The 19875-nt window shown below is 39.3% G+C and overlaps 2 protein-coding genes across 2 annotated transcripts in view; both read left to right on the forward strand.

Annotated features, from left to right (window-relative positions):
- Positions 1–2309: 2309 nt before the first annotated feature.
- On the forward strand, positions 2310–16566 carry LOC136846060 (tubulin alpha-1D chain). The gene is made up of 9 exons (XM_067116740.1): positions 2310–2426; positions 9121–9343; positions 9738–9902; positions 10386–10522; positions 10788–10987; positions 11506–11680; positions 12162–12314; positions 13431–13594; positions 14321–16566. The coding sequence occupies exons 1-9, from the start codon at positions 2424–2426 to the stop codon at positions 14457–14459; spliced, it is 1359 nt and encodes a 452-aa protein (XP_066972841.1). The 5' UTR covers positions 2310–2423; the 3' UTR covers positions 14460–16566.
- A 2684-nt stretch (positions 16567–19250) lies between these two features.
- LOC136846061 (uncharacterized) overlaps positions 19251–19875 on the forward strand; it is a 3326-nt gene continuing 2701 nt past the window's right edge. The window contains exon 1 of the mRNA XM_067116741.1: positions 19251–19390. Within this exon, the coding sequence (XP_066972842.1) occupies positions 19347–19390 (44 nt within the window). The 5' untranslated portion in view covers positions 19251–19346. The remainder of the gene's footprint in view (positions 19391–19875) is intronic.

Below are 19875 nucleotides of genomic sequence, written 5' to 3' on the forward strand. Positions count from 1 at the left end.
TGAGTTTTATCTGACTTCTGTTACACACTTATTTTGTCGTTAAACTCATTTCCTTTCGTTTAATCTACTTCAGCCACAATTGCAGGTAACATCCAGTCTCTAATTTTGACGAAGACTAAACAAATTAGTCTCATTTCATGACAAGTCTGCTCCCATCACTCATATCTGGATAATTTGCCTGAGTAAGAACCTGACCATTCTATCTCCTGACGACCTTTTTTATCAGCGACCCTCGCCAATGGATAACCTTCGTTCTACCCCCCTCTACATCAAAGATGACGTTGTCTTGTCCATGAGTCCTCGGGGAATACTGGGCTTCCTAATATGCTAATGCAGTGATTAGTCTGGCTCTATCCTAATATTTTTTTTTTTTTGCAGTTGCAGATTAGTCTGATTTCTCAGATATATAGGTAATCGTGTTAAGTGAGTTTTATATTTGTATTTTACAGTTACATTCTTTTCTTAGAGCTGTAGCTTTGGCTAACTCTATTAAGATTTTGGCTTGAATATACATTTTTTGTTCAAAGCTTTGGTACTTGAGTATATCGGATGGATTACTCTCTTTAAGGCAATTGGTTTATGTGGTTCATATTTTTTGTAAGGCTGTAACCATATAGCTCTCTCTACTTTTTATGCCTGTATAAAAAAGGATCACTCTTTTGAAGGAATGAACTTCGTATTTAAATGTATGGGAATAATGTTGTCAAAATGAAGAGGTGGCAAAATAGCTTAATCTTTACCTGAAATTTAACTTGATATTTTTCTCTGTATTTCACACACACACACACACACACACACACGCTCTCTCTCTCTCTCTCTCTCTCTCTCTCTCTATATATATTATATATATATATATATATATATATATATATATATATATATATATATATATATATATATATATATATATATATATATATATATATATATATATGAATATATATATATATATATATATATATATATATATATACTTTAAGACACTTAGGAGGTGCTGGCTCTCCAGATCCCAAGAAAACTTTTGGAAAGAGGCTGATAGTCCTATTCCCTTCTGCATAAGACTGGTTGCCACCAATAGTCGTCACCTAACTTCTAGGCTCCTAACTCAAAGTTTAGGTCAACAAAGACCCAAAAAAGTTTTAGAAAATGTGCACCAAGAATTCCGAAGGGCTCAGTAACCAAAGCCAGGACCTTTCCCTGGTGAGGTGAGCATACTAACGACGAGGAAAGTGGGTGGCACCAGACTGGTAGAGCCTTTCCAGGAATGCGGTTGCTAGCCCCATGCCCTTTTTCTTTTCTTAGGTGTCGTTAGTACCCAGTTATAGCTGGGTCGACTAGTAGGCGGCAACCAGGGATCAAACCACCGATCGGACCTTACAAACATGAGCCCAGGGCTCTTGCACTGCTGAGAGTTGGTAAAAATCCTAGTAAAGCCTTTTTCTTTACTATAAGACAGGAGTATTAATGTTATCTGCATTTATACTTTTTATAGTAAATCCTTTGTGTAAAAATCGTTCAGAAAAATTATTTTGCTCCTTGGCCTCCGTAATCTTCCGTTCACTCACTTTCACTGTGAGCTTTTCAAGCATCATTGTGACCCACTGCTATTCACGCCAGACTCATGGTGACTACTGCAAGCCTCATTTATGACATATCAGTGATCCTCGCCCCTAAACCTTCTAGATTGCATATTTCCTATGACTGAGTGGTGACGAAGGAACCCCCTCTTATCACTTGTTTCTTTCTTAAATTTGGAAATCTCATAAGTCTTAGTTCTCTCTCTCTCTCTCTCTCTCTCTCTCTCTCTCTCTCTCTCCATGCATCTAGAAAACACTTTAACCTTCTCTTAGGTATTGCTTCGTAATGCCTAAGGGATTGATTGATTGATTGATTGATTCGGTACACTGAATCAACCAGCTACACTGGCAGCCGATATATTTGAAAACCTCGAGGGAATTCAAGAGGAAATCCAGTAAGCATCAATTCTCGTTTCTCTCATTTTGTTTCCTTACACTGAGCTGTTTCATTAAGTCATTTTGTGAGCCTCGCTTGTTCCTTATAGCGCATGGCATTGTAGGAATAATTTTTCGTATCCCATTCCAGTTATTATAACGAATACCTTAGATTCTGAAGTACATTACTTATTAGTTCTCTAATTCAAGGGCAGCTTCTTCTCGTGCATCTCTCTCTCTCTCTCTCTCTCTCTCTCTCGATTTTTCCTTTTTCCCCTCAGCCTCCATTTTCCCCTCCGAACACGTCACCGCAGGTCACGTGACTCGGCCGCCGACTATATAAACACGGAGCGGCAGCTTTAAAGACAGCAGACGCTTACTGGACGCCACACGGGAGACACCTCACAGTCTCCTGTCACCCAGATCGAGAGCAACCACACCCTTTTCGGATTCACCGACAACTAAGCAACCATGGTTAGTGGGCCCTTGTAAAACTATGTATTTTCCGCAGAGAAGAATCGATTCCGGCGAACTTAGTAACCGTGGTTAGTGATACCTTATACCAAGAATTTCCACATCCAGTATCGGGAGTGTCATTCTTTGTGTTAATTTAAAATCCATAGTTAGTGATTCGTTATCAACCCACGAATTTACACTGGCGGTAACTAAGTCAATATTCTGCGATCCTTTGTAAACTTCAGTATTATCTCTCGGGGGAGTCACTTCTTGCTGTATCTAGACCATCTTGGTTAGTGTCCTTTCACAAACCCGTGTGTTTTCACTAAAGAGAGTTTCATTTCTTACGATAACCAGTCAGTTTAATGCAAAATTCAGAAGTCGAGCGAAATCTGTCAACAATGGGAGCTACAGTTATTTTTTCTTTAAATTGTGCAACTTGTTAGCGATACAGTAGAAGCCCATTTAGGGCAGTACCACGGTGTATTTTTTAAAAAGGATTGTATACATGCATATATATATATATATATATATATATATATATATATATATATATATAAATTCATATGTATATATACTTCTATATATATATATATGTGTGTGCGTGTACATATAAATATATATGCTTTCACTATTAGGAGGGTCTGAATGCAATGTTAACTACATTTTTACAGGGTTCGTGTAAGAAAAATATGATATTGGATGTGACTGTCTATGAGAACGTTAGTTTCTCTCTCTCTCTCTCTCTCTCTCTCTCTCTCTCTCTCTCTCTCTCTCTCTCTCTCTCATATTTATAAATGTGGATCTGACTGGCAAATGTGCTAACAAACTCAGCCCTAAAAATGAATGCAAAGACTTGTAACATACCTTGGAAGTCTTGTGCAAGCAGCACTGGGTCCCAACGAGACCTGACAAGCTTGAGTGAGTGAGTGTACAGTAGAAGCGACAACTATTTTTGATAAATCGGTTCTGTTTCGACAATTAGAAGTGACGCTTCAAGCTCAACTTATGGATCAAAATCTAAGGATCTTTTTTACTTTAATTTATTCTTTATTAATAATTTTCTATATCACTGTATTTATATTCATATACAAAGTGCGCAGATAGAGTTACTTTTAAGGAAAACGATAATTCTTATCAGAAAATAGTGGATTCCTTATGTTATGTGCGATAACGTATTCCCTTTATTTACATGACCGTATATCTTAATCAATCCATATGCTAACGTGCCCGCGCATGCGTTATTCACATGCACACCCACGATATATATATATATATATATATATATATATATATATATATATATATATATATATATATATATATATATATGCGTGTGTGTGTGTGTACGAGTCATGCATGTGTATAGTTAAGTGCACGCCCACCTTGTATCAAAATGAAGACAAGCTTTGGCTACCAGTAGAAATCAATGACTGCAACTGCAATGTCAATTGATCCTCGAGTTTTCTTTAATGGACAAAGGGTCTCTTCACATCAATTCATTTCTCAGCCTCTGTAATTACTCGCTGTCTTAATGACGTCCAGGGGCTTTTTTTTTTCTTTTAGTGAGTGCGCTTGAATGTTTAACATGAGATTAGCTGCGACCGTCTATTATTATCATGAGAGAGTTAAATTTAGTGCTGAAGGGAGGCCCTCATTCCCCAGACTTGTACCCGTTCAATACCTGTATTATATACTTATTTTTATTATTTTTGTTTCGTGTATTTTCGTATTAAAAATCATTGAGGGTTCCTGAATATGTGATCATTATTCCTCTGCAGACAAATTCCCAAGGACTTTATTCCTTCTATCTGTTTGTCCCGTCTGTCTGTGTGTCTGTCCGTTACGCTTTAACGTGTATTTTTTTAAATCATGCGCCTCTACTTCTCATAAGAGATAGCTCTAGAAAGTGTTAAACTTCCGGTTCTCAGCGACGTGACTGGCCCCAAATTCCCTTCTCCAACCTAGCTGCGACCCACAACAGTCGAAAAATAAATAAGTATACCTTACAGTCGAACTTGGGAACTCTTGACGGTGGGTTAGCTATCCTAACAACGGAATTATGAGGTTCAAATGCAATTAATATTATTATTCAAGACGTACAATTTCCTATGACAAAATAATTAGAGGACTTTAATTCTCGCAGTTTCGCCAAATATAACACCCGTATGTGTGTGTGTGTGTGTGTGTGTGAGAGAGAGAGAGAGAGAGAGAGAGAGAGAGAGAGAGAGAGAGAGTCAAATTCTGAAGCGCTGTATTGATTTGCCACGAGTGTTCATCGGCATTCGGAAATGAACAACTCTCCGAGTTCTGTTGCAAAGGATTCGAGTCTGGATTGTTATGCATGGGTGATTTTTTTTCGTTTATTAGGAAACATTTTCCATTTCGTATTCTTTCAGCTTTGTCTTTTGGTCTATTTGAATAAGTACACGTGCAGTTTAAACGTACTCAGTTTTACCACCCCTCCACTATCATTCAAATTGTGTTTACTTTCGAAGCACAAAAAGAAACAAACGAATTAATTGATATATAAATACATCAGTGAAATAGTACAAACAAAGCGAATGCAAAAGGGCGTGGCTTACATATTAGTCGAGAACTCGAGGGTTAACCAACCTCTTTGATCTTTTGATCAAACCCTTTTCTTCCAGAATGGAGAATTCCCAACTTCCTCTGTGTTTCCCGAATCCCTGAATCTGCCCTTTTGTGGTAATTCTGTGGTTTCACTTGGACTTCACAGTATGGTGGTCCAGAGTACAAACCGTGCTCATGGCTTGACAGATTTCACTGGGAATACGACCTTACCTGTACTGTGATCTAGGAATGGAATGGAATGCAGAATTTAGGCCAAAGGCCAAGCGCTGAGACCTATGAGGTCATTAAGCGCTGAAAGGGAAACTGAGAGTAAAAAGGTTTGAAAGGAGTAACAGGAGGAAGACCTCGCAGTTACGCTATGAAACAAATATTAGAGAGGGTGGATAGCAAGATGGAAGAAAGAGAATATGTATGGGAGTACAGTAAAAGGAATGTAAGGGGTTGCAGCTAAGCGCCGAAGGGACGCTGCAAAGAACCTTAAGTAATGCCTACAATGCACCGCGTGAAGTACACTGACGGCGCTACCCCCCTACCGGGCCTGTGGACCATGAATGGGGATTATAGATTTTGGAAGGTTGTAATTGTCCCTCTTCCACACTAACGGCAATCCCAACGTGGCCATTAGCAGATTCTAGGGGTAATCTAAAGACCTAAAAGCCGACTTTGATACTCTTAAACATATTCTAAAAGGCTTTTTATTTTTTTCAAGCTCCCTGTTCTGTTTCCGTGACTGCAACCACTCAGACCTGTCATTATTGACTTGGCGACAGTCAGCAACGACTGTGGGGGGAAGGGCCAAGGCTGCCAAGTGCCACTCTCTCTTTTCGTGTGTTCCCTCTCTAATCGACCGGTAAAGCTAAAGCTAAAGATTCGGCCGAATCGGATGCGTGCTTTGTAAAAGCGGTAAGGATTTGTCTGACCTCGCTGCAAAGACATGAAAAAAACAGGAAGTTGATAGACAATTTATAGATCTGTCTGCGTGCTCACTGCGGCAAAAAGGTGTATACATACATTGATGAATAAGAATTGCTATACAGTCATAAACTGAAATATCTGTACATACATAAACAAATCTACTCATATGTACATACATGTTATAGTAGCTCACGCCTTCATAAGGTTTATCAATTATTATTTAAAGAAATTTTAGGTAATAAAAGCTTCAAGGACATAAGCGTATTAACGTAAATACATACATACATATACATATATACATACATACATACATACATACATACATACATGCAACTAGCTTCCGTATGATGAAAACGATTATTCCGAATTGTCTTACAAGACAAAAAAGAAAATATCTGCTATGAAATCTAATAAAAAAGGATAAAACGTAGTTACTCAACTCTCTGAAAAAACAGAAGTAGTAAGAGAATCCCAAACCCTGGAAAGAAGTTTTATCATGTTATCAGTTTATTAAGTACCTCATAATCACCTGCGCCGAGTGGTAATTAACCTTCAGCCGCGGTCCCCGCCGCCAAGTACTTGGAGTGATTACGATGTCCGTGTTTATGCGTGGATTTAATGGGATCGCATGTTCGCACGTAATCCATAATGGATGAGAATGGAAGTGGCAGCACGCATGCCCAGTGGCCCGTTGCTAAGCCACACCCATTTCTCGCCTTTTTTACCGAAAACAGGGATTATAAATAGAGGCATGAATAGAGTAAAATAGTGGAAAGATGGAAAATATAATGGTGTAGGATAGTAAAAAGAAACAGAAGTAGCATTCTAAAATAAGAATTGGATAATACAAAATGTTACTGATCGGAAGGTCTACAGAACGCAGTCATTGTTTGGCAATTACAAGGTAAAATGATGATATGAATGTCTGAATAACATGTTGAAGATATAGCAAGTAGTATATATATATATATATATATATATATATATATATATATATATATATATATATATATATATATATATATATATATATATATATGTGTGTGTGTGTGTCTATAAATATATATGTATATATATAGTACAAATTTTTGGTGGAATCACCAACGTAAAATAATAAGGCCCTCAAAGGGTATGATGGCGCCACACATTACCGAAAAACAGAATCCTAACGACCTTTGTTCCATTGAGGGCGTTGTTAGAAGCTTTGGTATTGGGTAGGCGAGGCCTGTGTGAGTCAGCCAGACGGGGGAAAATCGATGGAAGAGAAGTGCCAAGCGCCTCGCCCCCGTCCCCACCCCTATCCCTTGAGGTAGGACCATCCTACTACCTCCCCCCAAAACCCGGCTTCCTCCCACTCCTCGACCGGCACCCCTTTTATTCCAGCCACGCCGACCTCTCCCCCTGATAGCTACTACCCACCCCACTCTCCACCCATCCATATACTTCTCCCAACCATCCACCAGCATGGAATGAAAGGCATCCACCTCCATCTCAACCTTCGTATCAGAAAATAAAAAAGAAAATATAAAAAAATGGCGCCACTGCTTCTCGTTCCTCCAACACTCCGGTTTCCCTGGAGGTTTCTCTCTCTGTTGCGGGTTACTTAATATTCTATTCCAGGGAACGGCTTTCCTTTCCCCTCACTACTCTCCTTAACCCTCTCTCTCTCTCTCTCTCTCTCTCTCTCTCTCTCTCTCTCTCTCTCTCTCTCCAACTGCTTTTACCTTAACGATCTTTATGCAGCAACTTGACAACAAGTGGTGGCGTCAGTTCTTATCCTAATCTTCTCTCTCTCTCTCTCTCTCTCTCTTTCTCTTTCTCTCTCTCTTTCTCTCTCTCTCTCTCTCTCTCTCTCTCTATATATATATATATATATATATATATATATATATATATATATATATATATATATATATATATATATATATATATATATATATATATATATATATACATACATATATATATATATAACATATATATATAGCCTATATGTATATATACATACACACATATACACTTAATACATATGTATGTGTGCGTTTATTCTCATATTTACTTTCCTCTAGCGCCATATCAAAGCTAGAATATGTGTTTGTTCAGGATCCACATTATCGTGTCTGACGAGGGTAGTAAATCATCTACCGTCAATATAACTGTACACTGTCATGGCCATAATGAGCATTTCACTCGTTATTTCGATCGTCGGAGCGGAAATAATTTACGTACTTTTTCGCATTTTTGGAAATATATGGTGCCTTATTTACAGTTACAGTTTGAGAATTCTCTCTCTCTCTCTCTCTCTCTCTCTCTCTCTCTCTCTCTCTCTCTCTCTCTCTCTCTCTCTCTCAGCTGGGTCCTTACGGTTATCGTACATTTCGATTTGTCATTCTCATTGTGTTTGACGACAAAGTTTGCATAATAAACTAAAACCTTGGAACAATGTCGAAGATTTGAGCACTTCCGAATATCTATTATTAGTAGTCACAATATATCAATAGCCTAATGTTTTGGGTCAAGGTCAAGATCAGTTGTCTGACCAGCGTGGATTCGAATCTCCCCTGGAAGGAGAACTTTCTTCATTCATTTCTCTTGCGTATATCAATGCTTTCAATGGAAAGCGTATCCAAAGTGTTAGAATCGGAATAATACAGATGATATTACAGTGCTCATTCAACTAATGACATATGATACAATGAAATGAAAGAACTGATTTTAAAACATTAAAAAAATTAATCATCCGCCATACTGTTGGTCTTCCAGCCAATGAAATGAGCAATCTTGAATGTGGGTAATACCTGTGTGGGTGGCCAGCAATGAATAAAAGACTCTGTTGGCAGATAATGCTCTCATGATCAGTGGTTGCAAACTTGCAACATACCTCAGGTGCCTGCTGTAAATGGTATTGGCTAAGTGTTGCAAAAGAAGCCAGTCGAGTCAGCGAAGGAAAAGTTTGGAAATTCTGATTCCTATTATTTCCTTCTGTTATTTTCTGCAGTATTACCAGCCTCATACACCTTAAAAAAAATCCATCAGCAACACGTCAAACCCTCTTACAGACACAGCGCCATCATCCGGTATCTTGCACACTGTCTCTAGCTTCCATCATATAAAGACCTTTCCCTTTCCTTTCTTCGGTACTTTCTCTTTCGTAGAAGGGATTGAAATAGATTGTAACATTTCACAACTTCTCTTCCCACAGCGTGAATGCATTTCAGTCCACGTCGGCCAGGCCGGTGTCCAGATGGGCAACGCCTGCTGGGAACTCTACTGCCTGGAGCATGGCATCCAGCCCGATGGGCAGATGCCCTCCGACAAGACCGTGGGAGGAGGAGACGACTCCTTCAATACCTTCTTCAGCGAGACAGGATCCGGCAAGCACGTCCCCCGAGCTGTTTTCGTAGATCTCGAGCCCTCTGTCATCGGTAGGTTCTGTTCAGCAACGTCGTTTGTCTGCTTGATGTGTTTCCCCTGATTTTCTTCTGTCATTTTTCTTTTTAAATTTGCTTTAGTTCTTGTCTTCTTATCTCCTGTTATTGACAGTTTTAGACAGTTTAACGTCCAAATAAATATATCCTCATTTATTAATGCCCACAAAAGCTTGTCAGGTGATTTATAGACAATTTTATCATTGCTTTCATGGTCCAGCGAGTGACAAATTGTCGCAAAACTTTCATATACTGTTCTAATCACTGCTTTCTTTGATGAAAACAGAGATACTAAAGAAAATGTATCATTTCCTTCCATAAGCTTTTATTTTACACTTATGGACAATTGCATTGCATCCATCGTATATTTACCTCCACACTTCTCTTGCAGACGAGGTTCGAACTGGCACCTACCGCGCCCTATTCCACCCTGAACAGCTGATCACAGGCAAGGAGGACGCAGCCAACAACTACGCTCGTGGACATTACACAATCGGAAAGGAAATCGTCGATGTGGTCCTCGAAAGAGTACGAAAGCTGGCTGACCAGTGCACAGGTAAAATGAATTCACAGGGTATTTTGAATGATGAGATATGAAGTTATAGCACACCAGGTGTTTAGGACAATCTTCTCTTTCATTCCAGTTTTAGAATTTAGTTCGTTTTCCATTTCTGTATAATTCTGGTAGCACCAGTTGTGACATTCAGCATAACTTAGAGCACTAGGGTATCAAGATGCAGTGACAGAGTTCATGCCTTCTCAGATATGGATTAATTGCTGTTCATGTTGGAAAGACATTAAATAAAGATCAAGACAATGGTGGACATGACAAAAAACCAGTTCCCTTGGTGAGGGTTGGATTCCAGTAAGAGATGTTGGGGGACGGAAAGTTTGATAAATAGGTGGTTTTAGTTACAGTGCAATTTGAAAATTAAATACAGTTGGAAAAACGAAGGTAATGAAGGTGTTGCCTGTCTAGTATCATCATATTCATCCCACTGGATAGTTTTCAGCATCCTGTTCTTTCTCATTTCAACAGGTCTTCAGGGCTTCTTGATCTTCCACTCCTTCGGCGGCGGTACTGGCTCTGGCTTCACTTCCCTCCTTATGGAACGCCTCTCTGTAGACTACGGAAAGAAGAGCAAGCTCGAGTTCGCCATCTACCCAGCACCACAGGTAAGGCTGAACAAGATTTAAGACAGTTTATCCATTTTAAAAATTTTGTTATTGCCATTTTGAGCTGGACTATAATATTCTTACACAGAAGATAATGGAAATGTCCTGTTTGCTAGGAGCTTCTTAGAATTTTAATGCATACCATGAAACGTAAACAACCGAACTCTTACATCAGGATTCCATTCACTGGAAAACGTCTGTGTAGATTCATTCTTGAAATGATGACTACACCAAGTTAGCGTTAACATTTGATTACGCTCTGTAGGTAGCTACAGCTGTAGTAGAGCCATACAACTCCATCCTGACCACCCACACCACACTGGAACACTCCGACTGCGCCTTCATGGTCGACAACGAAGCCATCTACGACATCTGCAGGAGGAACTTGGACATCGAACGACCAACCTACACCAACCTCAACAGGCTCATTGGCCAGATCGTGTCTTCCATCACAGCATCACTCAGGTCGGTAGATGATGTGCATTCCTTTCAATATGAATTATTTGTCTCCACCGCAAAGTTATCTAAGGTTCGACCGTAAATCAACTAGATGAAATTAAAGAGATTTCCACTTATATGCTTCTAAGGACTTATATCGATAATGAACTACTGAGAGTTTGTAGAAAAGATGCGTTTTATTTTACTATTATTGAAATAATTCTTAAAAAACCATTTTTTATTTTTCTTAAAGAAGACTCTTCTAAAATATCAGTTTTGTTTTGTTAGAAGCATAAAATACCAGTCGGGAGAAATCTATAAAACGTTTTCTATATTTCATAAATTTAAATACAACAAATTATTTTTTTTAGATATCCTGGGAGGGGGAGGGAGACCCACTTAATAACAAGCCAAAATTATCCCATACAAAAACAAAAAGATTTTAAGATTTTACGAGATGAAAGATTTCCAGTTAATCAAATGGCCTACTTAGAATCTTTATTTCCAAGACGCCTGACCTAACTCCTCCTCCTTCCTTGATACAGGTTCGATGGTGCACTCAACGTCGACTTGACTGAGTTCCAGACCAACCTGGTGCCCTACCCACGAATCCATTTCCCTCTGGTTACTTATGCCCCAGTCATCTCAGCCGAAAAGGCTTACCACGAACAGCTCTCCGTCGCCGAGATTACCAACGCCTGCTTCGAACCTGCTAACCAGGTCAGTCTCAAGACTGCAGAATTTACAAAACTTGAAAAAAGATAATGAAAGAACAGGCGTTAGAGTGAGCGGTGTGGTTGTAAGAACAAATGATTGCATATACTTTACCCAATAAGCTTATAACGAGAATTCTTAAATGTCTATAAAATACCTAAACATCCCAAATCGTTGTGCTTAAGTAGATCATTTAACCACTCAGCACGAAAAGCCCCTAAGAAAGTTTAAAGTTTGAAAACTTAATACTTTCAGCAAGGCTCATATGCTACTCAAGCGAATTAGATACCGGACTAACTTTGATTAGGACTTAGGACGTATAGTGAGCATCAAAGGGCTCCTGTGTAATATTCGAGCAAAAAAGAATTATTCAAACCTAATCCTGATATAGCCTAACAGAACCTGAACAAACTTCCACGAACTCCATAAGACAAACTGCTGTGAGTTCCGTCACCCTTATCACCTTCTTCCTCTTCTCTCCTTGCAGATGGTGAAATGCGACCCACGTCACGGAAAATACATGGCCTGTTGTCTCCTGTACCGAGGCGATGTCGTTCCCAAGGATGTCAACGCTGCCATTGCAGCTATCAAGACCAAGAGGACCATCCAGTTCGTCGATTGGTGCCCAACAGGTTTCAAGGTACCATTCGTTGCTTTGATTAGCGCAGTAGCAATGCGTCACGGCGTCAAGGTGGCGTGTGAGTGATTGGTCATGAATCAGGCATAAAGGGAAAAGAATCAGGAGAAAAATACGTAGACAATCAATTAAGTTCATGTGGGAAGAGGGTTTCACTTTAGAATGTCAGCATCCCGTTCTTGACTACTTCTAAGGTCAGGATTTCAAATTTAGTAAGAAAAATTCCCTTTCCTTGGCAGCAATATTTATCTTAGAAATATCTAAATTATCACCAGTGACGGCGTGACAGCGTCTGCTACAATGGTACTGACGGTTCCAAGTGGAATGAATGAACGGCTTCTAGACGAATAATACCTGAGACTTTTGCGTTTACTTGTCCTGTTGCAAATCATTATCCCCGTCCAGGCACTCACCTTTTTACGAATATTCGCTTCTTCTCCAGTAAGCTACGTGACATCTACCTCATAACATTTTTATCCTCAGTGAGCAAAAGCCCCGCTTGAGAATGTATATTTCTACGTGATTTTTAAGCATCCATAACCTGTCCTTCCTCTTTATGCCTTTAACCTTTCCTTTGATCCTGGATCCTAGTTTGTCCTGCGACTTCACACCACCGACCTCTTTTTAATTGTCTGGACAAATTTTCACTGCTACCACTAGCTTAAAGGAAACCCATTTATGTAACAACTATCATTATTTATTATTTAACAGAAGGTAAATAAAGATAGTTGGCTTTCGTCTGAACAACGCTAAGTTGACTTCCATTGCTACCAGTAACTTGACTTAAGTCAAGCCTATGAGAGTCTCTAAGTGTTAATGAGTACAAAGTAATACAATACCCTTTTATATCTCAGCCTAATCATAATATTAAGTTACACCCTATATATCAAGATATCCAATTCCTCGCAGCTATAACTACCCAGCATATTAAAAACTCTATGAAGATTTTTCGTTTTATAAAATACTTTCACCTCTTTCCTTCTTCTGTTGACGATCTTTATGGTAATCAGCAGCCTCTGACCCTCTTGAGTTCAGCCAAGGAGGGAGACGTTCATTCATGGTGCAGAGAAACCGAAAATGTCTCCAATAAGTGAGAGAGAAATAATCTGTCTCCCGCAGGTTGGCATCAACTACCAGCCCCCCACTGTAGTCCCCGGCGGTGATTTGGCCAAGGTTGCTCGAGCAGTCTGCATGCTGTCCAACACCACTGCCATCGCCGAGGCCTGGGCACGTCTTGACCACAAGTTCGATCTCATGTACGCCAAGAGGGCCTTCGTCCACTGGTAAGGAACTCCGTTCAGTAATCGTAGTCATAAAGACGCCAGATTGCATAACATAAGATCAGCTGTGTGTGGGAGGTTTGACAAGAGCACACTTCCTTTTTATTTTTTTGTATCGTACAACATCTTTCAACGACGCCTGTTGATGCAAAGTTTGGCTGGAAGATACCCACATACACACACACATACTTACACACATACACCTATAAATACACAAACACACACACATATATTATATACGTATATAATTTCAAAGAATTACAGTCCTTGTTGAATTCATTAACCATAGTAATGCGTCATCTTACAAAGATTACAAATAAAAAATGACACTAATAAATTAAAAAGCACGACCTAGTGATACTTGAGTGTAAAATTCAGATAAGACGAACCTTCATAGTTAGCTTTTAATGATTATCAAGTATTTGACTTACATTTTTTTATTGTCAATTATGTTTTCCCAAATTACTCATGTTTTGATAATTATAGGAATGAAAATTTGACAAGGTAACCTCTTCAGAGGGATGTTCAAATTCCTTCTTTTTCTATCGTCGTCTTTCCAGTACTAGACAAAAACCTGAGGTTGCCTCTCCCATCAGCCTCAGAATTTTCGACAGTGTTTTTGTGAAAATCTCCAGTTTGGAGGAGCTTGCCACCTGTTTAGACTATGCTTCTTTGGTACCTGTTCCTTGTTCATCAAGAAGGATTCACTTTTCTGTTCTATGTCCCCAGGTACGTCGGCGAAGGCATGGAAGAAGGCGAGTTCTCAGAAGCCCGTGAAGATCTGGCTGCTCTCGAGAAGGACTACGAGGAGGTCGGCCTCGACTCCGCCGAAGGAGAAGGGGAAGAGGAAGAGGGTCAGGAGTATTAAGATGGCCGACGTCCCTCGACCTCCAGTCCAGAAAGAGAGGAAAACCAACCCCAGAGTTCACATCACCCACATTGTTGGCAACATCACATAAAAATATAACAGAACGAAAAGTAAAAATAAAATAAAAACGGAGGCACGGCTCCCCTTCCACAGAATCCTTGACATATACAGGAATTACTGACGGATCTGACGTTACCCTCGACTCGAACGGCTGATCGTGTAAGATATATATACACCTTACTGTTCAGTATTGATCAGATTTCTCCCCCTCGTAACTAACTATGTTTCGTTTCCCGCCTTTTGCTAAACACGGACAACGATTTATTCACGGCAAGCAGCAAATTCTTAGACATCACTCGCATAACAAGAAGATAAGCACAAAATAACTCAGCCACGGAGAGGAGTCTGGTGAGCATTGCTCGTAATGTGGATGGTAAAATGCTCGCGACGCAAGAGTTTTTTCATCTTAGAATCTATACGCGTATTATAGCTATGAAAATACAAATGTCAGCTCTCCATTCGCTGTTCCGAATGCGACAAGCATTGCCCACTCTAAGCTAGATGTTCAGTCAATTCTGCATTGCGTAACAGACTCAGAATAGATACGAGGTTGTTCAGATGCGTTGTAGGTGAAAACTTGGTGCTGAATCTCCTGTTGCTTGTAATCTGCTTTAATAGGTATCTTATTAAAGACAAAATGGTTCTTGGAATCAGATATCTTTTATTCAGAGACGAAATTTGCTAGCGACATTTTGTCTCCACATTTCGTATACGGATGAACACATATTGCGAACCTCAGTGTGTGTGTGTGGACGACTTGTTTATCTATTTACGCCCGCCATGATCCCTGTCACATTTAAGCTTAATATATCAGAGCAATTTCATATATCAGAACGTTGTGGTGCCGACCTGCATATACTCGCTAATGCTTCACGTCGATTTGCTTGACAAAGATATCAATCTCTCGCTCTCTCGGTTTCGTTTCGCTAGACCTAGCACTAGGAGGCATGCAGCCCAAAAACACTGAAAAGTAAGATGGGAGGTGTTGGTCTCTCCTCATCACGACCGCTGCGTCCAAATTCATCTGGAATCTGGAAGATGAACGCTTTGTACGACACGATGATTCCGGTTCTTGTTTTTCGACCTCGAAGGAAAAGCAACCGATCTCCTCAAGACTACAGCACTCGAAGCTTGCCGGTATCCAACGGAAAACAACCCCCACACACTGGTTTCGAAATGGATCTCATAAGTACAGGCTATCATTTACGAGCTCTCTCATCACCTCGCTTGGACCGTCTGAGTGCGCCTACCTTCACTCCCCAGAAGTGCTGTTCTAGAATAGGCATCGGCTGTCAAAAGGAAAACACCAACTTCGACTTTCACACTGACACCTGTTTCCAGGACTTGTTTCCTTTCGTTTCTTCTCCACAAGAGACCACGACACTTCTACCATGTTGTTTGGTCCACCTGATAATCAAATACAGTATTATCGAATACAAGAGGCTCTGTTTATTCGATCTAGTAACTGACTTTATCTCTGTCAGATAAAGGGTGAAGAATAAAGTGCCAAATGACACCTAAAACCGGATGCGATAGTTGAAGAAATCACTGTCATTTGGATAGTAAGCCAGCATCGAAAGTTTCCTATGCAGAATGACAGCGAAATGTCTCTCTACCCGTGCCAAAGCCATTTGTTTCTGTGCCAAAACTGAGGAACAGATACAGAACAGATTACAACAGAAATTACAGTATTTCCTGGTAACATTTAAGTTCAGACAACTGGACAAAATCGTGGCGCGTTCTACCAAAGAACACATTCGCGAATTCCATTTTTTTGAGACCATAAGACCTCAATTTCAATTCTCTGTGACTGGAAGACTGCCATCTTTCGTTGTGACAAGAGACAGAATGTTTTGAAATTTCCCTGAGCACAGTTACTCAGATTCCTCATCCTTTAGATCAAAGAGACTCACGGACATAAAGTGGAAGGCCAGTGACTGTGCCTTACAACCCAGGATGACCTTGCTAGGTCAGGGTCATACACAGACCACTCAATGGTGATCCCTGTAACTGTCAGGCACTGAAAACAATAAAAAAGGAACCATGATATTTGTTTGTCTTTCCCTGCTTTGCCTGTCTTATGAACTTTTAAATTGTGAACCTTGATATTTGTATGTCACATCCTGATTATTTTATCTGCTTTTAAATTATTCCCTAAATTCAACAGATCATTTTGGCTTTTGAAGGAAGGTGAAAAACTGCGTTCCAAATTTATCATCAGCAGAGGTTTCATTTTTAACAGGATGCAAAGTGTGTTATTTGACAATTTTCATATGGATCGTAGTAGCTAAAAGGAATTCCATTTTTTTTTTATAAAATTCAAGTTGGGAAGCTGGGTGTAATTCAAAAGGTAAAAGAATTTTACACCAAAGGTATTAAGGGCAGCATGTTGGGAGAAGGCTTTTAGCTGTGTGGCAACGAATTAGGCAATATAAAACGCTATTTATAAAACCAGATGGACCTTATGTATACCGTAAATCCGGTGCTGCCTTCTCCCCCAACCATGGTACCAGCCCCAAGATCACCGCCATTGTCTTATGAAAAAAAAAAAAAATTAAAGTAACTTTACTGAAACTTGCAACTACCCTTCACAGTATGGTATAAGCGGCATTGTGGTCACAGCCATAGCCTAAGAAAACAGCAGAGTGAGTGCATATTTATAATCTAAATGAGAAGAAACGAATTAAATAATATTGTTATTTTAACTTCTATTGCATAAATAATATTTTTTAGTGCCCTGCTATTTCCAACTGATACTGATAATAAGAGCTAAAAGGCTCTCGAAGGCTATCAGTATTGCTTTAAAATATTTTGACAAAAACAACGAATTTCGCTCCATTACATTTACATTTTCCTCTCGCGTATTCATAAATAGTATTACATCAAGAGAAAACAAATAAGACCACTAGAATAAAGATAGCACAAAACCTACTGCTTCAGCAATGAAATAAGAAACTAGAGAAGTAATAACAAAATCTTACCTACTTAATAACTTACTTAATCCATTAGGGTTTCGGTCCTCACTGAAGCTGGAGTCAAATCCCAGCGTCATATGAAAACGCATCGTTAATGAAAGCTGGTGGGTCAGGTCACAAAGCTTCGTGGCCCTAAAAAATTAAAAGTTGATTAGGTGTGTGAAAGGTTTTTGTATTTTTCATCCTGTTGCAAAAAAAGCTTTTTCTTTACTGTATGAACGAATGCAAACGATAATTACTCAAGAACAAAAGCTCTCTCTCTCTCTCTCTCTCTCTCTCTCTCTCTCTCTCTCTCTCTCTCTCTCTCTCTCAGTACTAGAGAACAGTCTATATGGACAAATAGGACAGACATTGATCACTCATAACCTTTTTTAAACAAGCAAGGACCAGCCAGAACTCAGTTAAAATAAATAAAAATAGAAGAAAACACTTCTACTTTCCTGAAAGCTGCAAATCTCGTTATGATACGCAATACTAACTTCTACAGTTAATCTTGCGCAAAATTAACTTGGCAAAGGAAGAAAAAAGTGATAGAAATGTATGGAGAGTGTATCAATGTATCACTTAGCAGAAAAACAGGATTATAGTCCTAATGTTCATTGACAGTCTTATGCATAATCAGCAACGTTGACAACTAGTAACAATTTTGTCATTTTGTGTTGAAATTAATTAAGATATATCTCTTGGGCTCTCGGCTTGCTATTTAATATGAGTGTTCTAATAATAATACCAGCACCAAAAACAAAACCACTATTAATAAATTTTCTGTCACTTTACAATTCTGTGATAAATAACGCTTCGAGAATGCTCATTTACAGCTTATTCCTTAGTAGGGATTTTCATTTCTCAAACCCAAGAATGACGACGAGGAATAAAAGTGTGGAAAACTTTCCGGTTTCACCGATAATTGCGCAGTTGGGTTTGTATAAGTGATTCACGCAGTTCTAATCTTATGTAATATGGAGTCTCCCTTTGACGGTTTAACGTGAAGGTTCCAACAGACGGGTGTATGGATTCTCACAATATACGGACAAAGAGAGAGAAACATTATCTCTCCGAGGTCCGAGGACAAATAAGAAAAGGAACGAAAAAGATTGGTTCAAGTGGGAGCGATAAACAATCATGTTTAAGGGCTAACAGTCTCTAAAAATTAGGGAATTGCAAAGTCTTAAGATAGATGTGTTGCTCCAGAATGACTGTGATTTTTCAGATTGTCGAGACAGGTTTCCGTAAAATTGTGTCATTTCTCGCAGGTTTAGTCACTGTTTATCATTTAGGAGTGTATAGGGAGAAAGTATACACAAAGCTCGTATAAACTGAGTGAATCTTACATAAAAAATTCCTATTAAGATTCTTGCTTTCACTCTTTAGTATCAATCGCCTGTCTCTGGAGTCGATGACCATAGACGTTGTAACGCTTGTTTACAGAAATTAATTAGTCAGTTATTTTCTATATTCAAAATTACCTACATCTGCTTTTCCAGTGCAGAGAGCTTTGTGATTCAGTATAAAAAAAATTACAGTCTATTTTTCAATAGCTACGTGATAATAAAATGCATTCTGGCCTGTTTTATCAAATTAAATTCGGTAGCTGGAATTTGCCTAGCATTCTTTTCAAGAGGAAAATCAAGCATGAAAAATTACCATTTATAGTTATCATTTATACGAGTAAAAATTCACAAATTATTCCAAGCTGGCAACAGAGACGTACTCTTTTTCTTCTTCTTCTTCTTCTGTTCCCATGACTAGACTATCAGAGAGGCTCATTCTTGGACGAGCTACTGTTCAGTATACAACGAAAAAAAAGACAAGGCGTTAACTGGGCTTCCGCTGAATCGGAAAAGAAATCATAATGCAGGTTTTATTGCTACTTCTTTCATCCGTTGCAATTGCGAGGTAAGACTGTGCAAGCTTTTCTGGCAACTGGTAAACTGCAGAAACGTTTCAGCATGTCATACAAGGACAAAAATCTGCTGATTGCTCGGTTCAACGATACTTTCTTTCCTCCTGCTGCCAACCTTTTGAATTTTCTTCTTCTTCCTGTTTATCCTGACTCATAACCTTCCTCTCTTCAAGAGGCAAAAAGGTCTACCGTTTCCTGCTTCTTTGGGCTCTTGGCTATCTCGACGCTGGTCTACAAAACGCATCAAGTCACATTTAATTAGGCAAAAGCAATTAATGGAAAACTACATGCAATACTACAATTATTCTTGCGCAGATGCACACACGCCTATGCATCCATTAAACAGGTTCCCAGTACACTTACACGCATGCGCTTCATACATACCAATTCCATAACTGACCGAGATATTCGGCGCTCACCCCCAAAAGCTGTAGAACCGAGTTCGTGACCCACTATACCTCTATTGACCTAAGCAGTA

This window comes from Macrobrachium rosenbergii, chromosome 14 (genome assembly GCF_040412425.1).
Source record: "Macrobrachium rosenbergii isolate ZJJX-2024 chromosome 14, ASM4041242v1, whole genome shotgun sequence".
NCBI lineage: Eukaryota > Metazoa > Arthropoda > Malacostraca > Decapoda > Palaemonidae > Macrobrachium > Macrobrachium rosenbergii.